Source organism: Arachis stenosperma, chromosome 6 (assembly GCF_014773155.1).
Source record: "Arachis stenosperma cultivar V10309 chromosome 6, arast.V10309.gnm1.PFL2, whole genome shotgun sequence".
Lineage (NCBI taxonomy): Eukaryota > Viridiplantae > Streptophyta > Magnoliopsida > Fabales > Fabaceae > Arachis > Arachis stenosperma.
In genome coordinates, this window is record NC_080382.1 from 28,315,544 (window position 1) to 28,322,610 (window position 7,067).

Here is a 7,067-nt window from a genome sequence, read left to right on the forward strand (position 1 = left end):
GTCTTATTTTGTGGTAAACTAGATACATGTTTATTTTTCTTTATTTATCCTATCCTTAAGGATGGGATATGTTTATATTCAGAGCAAGATAAGTAATAAGGTTTAAAAACATAAAATTTTTTAACATATGTCTATAAATTCGTATATGTAATTTTAGTATTTATTTTACTTATTAAAAAAAATCTTAAATAACCCTCATTGCTATATTATGATGATGGGATAATAAAACAAGACAAATAAAGTTGACCCAAAAATATACGCTACAGCCCTTTTCTTTCTACCCTGATCCAGTGATCTTACATTTTTTTGTACTGTACACTGTAAATCTCGAGGTCATTCATTGCGTACACTGCATGCAGAGATTGGCTAAGAATTATTTACCGATATCGTTTAGATAGCATCGTACATTGTTTTTTTTTTTTTAATATTAAAAATAAAGAGTTTTGAATTAACAATTTTTTAGATGAGTATAAAGAGACTATATTATTTAAGCTATGATTTAGTAGCAGCAACGTACATTGTTGTTAGTTAATTTTTTTCTTAAAACAATTTTTTTCAATATTTATTCATCACTTGTTTTATTGGTTATAATTGTCGATTGACAAAAAGATAATTTCTGCAAAAATCATATTTGAATTTATACACTTTAAATTAGCTAGCCAGATTCATCCTATATATGTGGCACATTAGAAAGGAGATAGAAAACTGGTGGACACATCGTATTGTATAATATTTATCTATATATGCCATATATAGTGGGAGAATTCTACTTTCTTCTTTTTCAATTTAATACTTATTTTCTCACAAATCTTACAAATAGTAGTAATATATACTTGACTTTCACTTTTGTTTTTTGCTTTTATTTTTTTGAACTTTTTTTCTTGAGAATTTCAACTACAAAATATTAGAAATAAAAAAACATAAATTTAAAAATGTTGTTTAATTTTAAATTTAGATGTCAAATATGAGGTTTATGTAATATTACTCGTTATCAATTATATTATATGTAGACAAAATTAATTATTTGTATATAAATATATTAAAATATAAAATATATATTAAAAATGTATAAAGTAATTTATGACATATACATAGTGATTAATTTTGTGATTGATTTTTAATATATACATAATATTTTTTACTTTTCATTATTCAAAAGTATTCTATGTACAATACACTAAATAATAATTACTATGTATTTGTATATTGTTTTTTTTACAATTATGCTATGTGTATATAAAATTTATTTACTAATCAATTATTCATAACTAATACAAACTAAAATACTAAATATACATTAAAATATGTAAATATATAAATATATATAAATAATGATTGATATAATAATTAATTATTTATATATACATAATATTTTTGATATTTCGATATGTTATTTCTCATAGTTTTTAAATATATATTTTTTATTTTATCCTATAGTGCTCTCTGTGATACTAAATTGCATTGCAATATTTTAGTAGAACAAGCAAAGTAGCTTTTAGGTAAAAAATATAAAGAAAAGCAAGGTGTGTAAGGAGGAGAGCAGCTAGGTAATGGTGTTGCTATGGCATAGATGAAGTGAATGAACGAACAAATAGAGGGTTCAGAGATGAGTGAAGAGATAGTGCACTCATTGCATGTAATAGAAGAGAGGCATAGAGCCCAACAAAGGTGAAAACAAAAACCAAAGAGAAGTAGCGAACCCCAAGTCACAGTATGAGATTAGCCCATTCATTGGCAGCCTTGAAGTTTGGACTTTCTTTGGAGAGAGAGAGACTCACTCCACTGCTAACATTAAAAGTGACAGAGATATGTATATATAGGGTCAGTCCAGTAGTAACTTAGTACGGATTTGATAGGTCTGTGTCTCTCTTGTGATCTGCTTTATGAGAGAGTGGAAAAGAGGGTAACTGGTGGCCCCTGCCAGAATAATCAACTTTTTACTATTCACATATAGAAACTAGAAAGTACAGTGCAGTGGTGAGAGGGGTCAGGCTTTTTGATGCTGGCTCATAATACATGACAGCTGAACATGATGCTCTCTCTCTCTCACTCTCTCAGTCTTCCCTCTTCACGTTTGGGGTTTGCAGGTGTACCAGTTGGGTCACACTCCTAATCCTAAGCCACTGCCAAAAGCCGATGAATCCGGAAATTACTTTAAACCAAGGAAAGGGACGAGACCTACCCAGTACCCATCTTCCCCCAATTCTACACGTGCCCTCCTATTATGCATTGCTTTAGCATTACTCATACGACTACACCAATCTTCTTCCTCATTTCTCTTTTTTTTTTTTATTTCTCGTACTTGTTACTGTTAACCTTTTTATAAGGGTACCTTTTACGTTTCTCACTCGTTTCTTCCCCATAGTTATGTTGACGACAGCATTTTAAAAATTTTCTACGCAAACAATTGTTTTCCCGTTTGGTCGTTGTATTAGACACTGTATATGAAACATGCATTTGCCAAGACCAGAAACAAACTGGGCGAAACAAAAATTGGAAAAGGTGTTGGTTCGGTTTGCTTTGACAAAAATATGAAAACAAACATGCTTGGATTTGGGGCGAAAGTTAAAGGCAAGGCTTCCTTCCATTATCTACTCGCACAGTGGTCTTTGAACTCTGATGACTGTGCTGAACAGTGGAAAAATAAAATATATCCTACCATAGAATCTTGTTTTGTGAGGCAAACGAAGAACATGCGAAAGAAAGTTAAGGAATATAAATACATTGGACATAGGAATAATATCATAATATAAAGTGATATGGACGTCCTACCATACGCACAAGACAAATGTTGGCTTAGGGTAGACCGGTATCATTAGGAAAAATCTATCTACCATTAATGTGCCTCTTAAATATAAAAGTAACCATGTGATGTGATACAAGGCAATAAATTAAGAATAGTACTATGTCGGCAAAAACATGCAACAGATGATGCATCAAACAAGAATTATTAGTTTTCGTAAAAATCTTAAATTTCTAAAAGCATACGAGCAAATGGCCCACATCATCGTTTGGAATTTCATAGGAAGTGAATGCTGCACTGCATATCAAAGAAAATGCTTGCCCATTGCAATAGTGGTCAACCAGATCAAAGAAGATGGCAGTTACAATGGTGATTCAGTTAAACCTACCATGCCTTGTAGCCATATAGCAATTACAGTTAAGAAAATTAGCTTGAAAGGACAATCGGTGAAAGGTCTTGAATCAATTGTTACATCTTAGTAACATACTACTTTATCAACTATCCAAGACAAGAAAAAAGGATTTGGAAATGTTGCATTGCTCTACCTGGGTTGAGGTTTCAGCTTCTTTAGTAGAAGGGCGATATGGTGCCGGAATTGGCGATCGATGGAGGGAAGTTAGGGTAGAGGAATGTCTTGTTTGGAAAATGAATTTGATTATCCGCAGCTGATGGCATTAATGTTGAAGGGAATCCTGATGATGCTGCAGCAGAGACAGGTGGAATTGGAGTTGCCCCGCCACAATGACCTTGGACTTGCCATGCCCAATTTTGCAAGGGGTTGGCTTCCATCATATTCTCTATTGCTCTTTCCTGTATATGGAAATCAAAATTGAAATGACAGATCATAAATCTAACACATAAGAAACTAATGTAATCAACATGGTGATGGCGGTTCATCATTGTATGAGAGGATTACCTTGTAGATGGGAAAGAAATCAGTACCGCCCCAAGCAGAAGGATGCTGAGATGCTATGGAGAATCCATGAGGTGGCTGAGTATTCAGTGATCTTGATGCAGAGTGCTCAAACTATCAAGCAAATATGATAATATGCAATGGAAGCCAAGTTAAAATCAAAACAAACGTGAGGAGGGCTGTGCAACAATTATTGACCTTACCATAAATCTCCTATCAATAGGGATGTCATCCCAGCTAGGCTGATATTGGAAACCAATCCCATTGTTGTGAATGTTATTGACTTGTTCTTCAGAGAAAGAAGGGGGAGCTATGCCCAAATTAAGATCAAGACTTTGCCTGTTATCTAAACCATGTGTCACAAGTCAACCAATACCTTGTTAATGCATTTTGACTTCATAATTTAATCAAAAAGGAAAAAGAAAACAAGCATCATGAATGAACAAGTAGTACCTTCATTCTCATCATGAGAATTTACCTTTCCTTCATATGAGCTGGGCTCAAAGTTAGTAACTGCTTCCCTTCCATTGCACTTTATAGCAGCCCTATCATATGCCCTGGATTCATCAAACACAGTATCAAACAAATATACTAAGACAGAAGGAATCCAAATTTTTTTAAGGCAATTAGTGTAAGGAATTTCGATATACGATTGGTAAAACCTTGCAGCCTCTAGTTCGCTATCGAATAGGCCAAGATAGATATATCTGCAGGCAAGCCAAAAACCCAGCCAGTGTAAAAACAAATGAATTATAACTTATCACAGAACATACCAAAACTGCTAACACTGAAGTGCATCGAACAATTATGTTTCACTTTGTAGAGTTAATTATAAGTATTAAAACCTCAATAGTCTCAAAGTGTGTGAGATCACTAAGGTTCTACTATGATTGCTATATCAGAATTCAAATGTTTCTCACTTTTTTCCGAGAAACTGCCCCATGCGTGCTTCCCATCTACCACATTTGTGCAGGGTAACTCCCCTGTATTTGGAGCTACCCCTCGAAAAACCAGTGCTCTGCCTACGCAGAATATGCACAAACTCTTCCTTTGTAAAGTTACTCATCTGCATCAGAAGGAAAAAAAAAAAAAAACAATCAAAGATGATATGACTACAACTTCCATCAAAGCTTTTTCAATTTTTCTTTACAAAGAAAAACCCTCAAACTTGCTCAAAACTATGATGAAATCAAACTATTAAGTATTAGAACCTGCTTTATATCTTCATCATAATCGCTGACATTGAAATTGATATCTGCATCAACGCCACGGAACTTGATCGCAGCTCGATCGTATGCCCTGAAAATTAAAATCAAACTTACACACTAAAATCAAATCCATGAGATATTTTTCATTAGCAAAAAAAAAAAAAGAACCGATAACAAAATTACCTAGCTGCAGCATGTGCTGTGTCAAATCCACCTATTAAAATATATAAATAAATAAATTCATAAAAAAAAGAAAAGCAATATACATCATTTAAAAAGAGAAAAAATGTTTGAATTCAACTACAATCATAGCTGCGTTTTCTCACCCAAGTACACTTGTTTCCCACAGTCCCTGCACAGAGCACCAAAACACATGCAGCGAATTCAGGAAATAAAAAAAGATAAAATAGAATAAAATAAAATAAAAACAGCATCAAAGATAAAACGATCAGAATAGAGAAATGCAAAATAAAAACTAAACAAGAAAGTTATAACGGAATCATTGATTGCTAACCAAATATGCGATTCCCATCGTCCGGTCCTTCGATAAAATGTGACGCCGCGATACTGCGAGCTTCGCGACCTCGGTCCACGCCGACTCTTCTTCACTTGCTGCGCCCTCTGAGGAACCATTCTCTGCTCCATCGCCGTCGCACTACCACCGCCGCGATCCTCCTTCGTCTCAAATTCCAACACTGATGACGAGCCACGTAACTGCTCAGCTGCAACACCATCGCCGGCTCCGACCATCGGAAAAAGCTGGATTGTCCGTACACATCCATCGTCTCCGGCAGCTCCAGCGTCTCCGTCCCCGCCGACGGCGTTCTTGAGTATGGCGAAGTTGTATGCTACGGCGTCAGCCCCGCCGTAGGAGCATGAGTCCTCGGTGTCGGCATTGGCGAGGGAGGAATTGAAGCTTCCAGAACTTTCCATTTGGATGCCGGAGGCGGAATCGGCGTTGAGATTAAGATCCAACATGGTTTCGGTGAAATGATTGAATTATCGACGTCAAGAGCAAAAAGAGAAAAAGGTTAATTAATTAGTTAGTTATTACTTATTAAAATGGAAGCTAAGGGATCCACGGAAGATAGATCGCGTTGAACTGGAAGAAGAAAGAGAGAAAGAAAAAGAAGCATTAGAATCACATCATGCATATGGATGAAGAAGGAATGCGTACAGCCATGACTGAACAAATATATAGAGAGAGAAAGTTTGAGGAAGGAGTTTTCATGCAGCTAGCAGCTACTACTGAGTGAGTGAGTGAGTGATCAGTGAAATGTGAAAAAGGAGAGACCGTAGGTTTTATTTGTTTATTTTATTTTTATTTATATTATATTTTGGTTGGTTTGGCTTTTAGTGTGTTTAGGGAGTGTGATAGTGGTGAACTGGTGATTGGTGAATGGAGATGAAGCAAATGCAAAATGAAATAAATAAAGCATGAGAACCCTAACAAAGGGAAGAAAATGGTGGCCCCCCTTCTTTATTTTTTGCTTGCCTTGTTTATGTTTAAATGTTTTTTATTTTTCTCTTTTGAACCTTTTGAGGTCTATATTTGGAAAACTTAATATTTTCCAGATATTTGTAGAGTTTCTAATAATTCAACACAAAAGAGATGTGAAATATTATTATTTTATTTTTGTAGGTACATAATAATAATAAGTGGGTGAATGAGAGGGTGGCCTGGCCTCCTTTCGCTGACAATTGTCACTTTATCAGTGCATTAGCCTCCTTTTGTTCCTTTGGCAACCTCCTTTTGTCCACTGTTTCTTCTCCAATGGTTAATGTAATAATAATAATAATAATAATAATAATAATAATAATAATAATAATAATAATAATAATAATAATAATAAATAATTTTTTATTATTATTATTATTATAAATAAATTGTTGATAACTAAAAACAGAGTTTACTTCTCATGCATGCAAACCACCCCGTTTACGATGCATTAACATGTATTAGCGAATTACAATATGGTTCGGAATGTATCATCGGGCATTCATTAAGCTCCGTTTTGAAGTTTTTTGCTCGCTTACCTAATTTTTCCCGAGAATGTAGAGTAATATGACAACGACAAGTTAGTGGCTCAGCAAATAATACATTGACGAGTTAATAGAGAAAAGTTAAAGGACAAGTAAAATTTATTGATTTTGAGTAGTATTAATAATAATCGGTTTAATTTTTTTGATTAATAATTTAATA

At 34.2% G+C, this 7,067-nt stretch overlaps 1 protein-coding gene across 3 annotated transcripts; it reads right to left on the reverse strand.

The window, feature by feature from the left end:
* Nucleotides 1-2,882: 2,882 nt before the first annotated feature.
* Nucleotides 2,883-6,327, reverse strand: LOC130936122 (APETALA2-like protein 3). Of its 3 annotated transcripts, none has more exons than XM_057866126.1 (10): nucleotides 5,379-6,327; nucleotides 5,191-5,216; nucleotides 5,048-5,078; nucleotides 4,868-4,955; nucleotides 4,577-4,722; nucleotides 4,319-4,363; nucleotides 4,110-4,213; nucleotides 3,860-4,002; nucleotides 3,660-3,770; nucleotides 2,883-3,553 (listed from the first exon to the last, which is right to left on the reverse strand). In XM_057866126.1, the coding sequence occupies exons 1-10, from the start codon at nucleotides 5,840-5,842 to the stop codon at nucleotides 3,311-3,313; spliced, it is 1,401 nt and encodes a 466-aa protein (XP_057722109.1). In that variant the 5' UTR covers nucleotides 5,843-6,327; the 3' UTR covers nucleotides 2,883-3,310. The 3 variants fall into 3 exon arrangements, with proteins under 3 accessions (XP_057722109.1, XP_057722108.1, XP_057722107.1); XM_057866125.1 differs by having other exon boundaries at nucleotides 4,307-4,363; XM_057866124.1 differs by having other exon boundaries at nucleotides 4,110-4,363.
* Nucleotides 6,328-7,067: the final 740 nt, after the last annotated feature.

Bases quoted from the DNA above. Each gene is read 5' to 3' on its own strand.
- LOC130936122 (XM_057866124.1), bottom strand. From the start codon at position 5,842: ATGTTGGATCTTAATCTCAACGCCGATTCCGCCTCCGGCATCCAAATG. The intron at 4,723-4,867 runs GTTCTAATACTT...CTTCTGATGCAG, and splicing joins ATGATGAAGATATAAAGCAG to ATGAGTAACTTTACAAAGGA. The intron at 4,364-4,576 runs GTGAGAAACATT...GCTTGCCTGCAG, and splicing joins GGGCAGTTTCTCGGAAAAAA to ATATATCTATCTTGGCCTAT.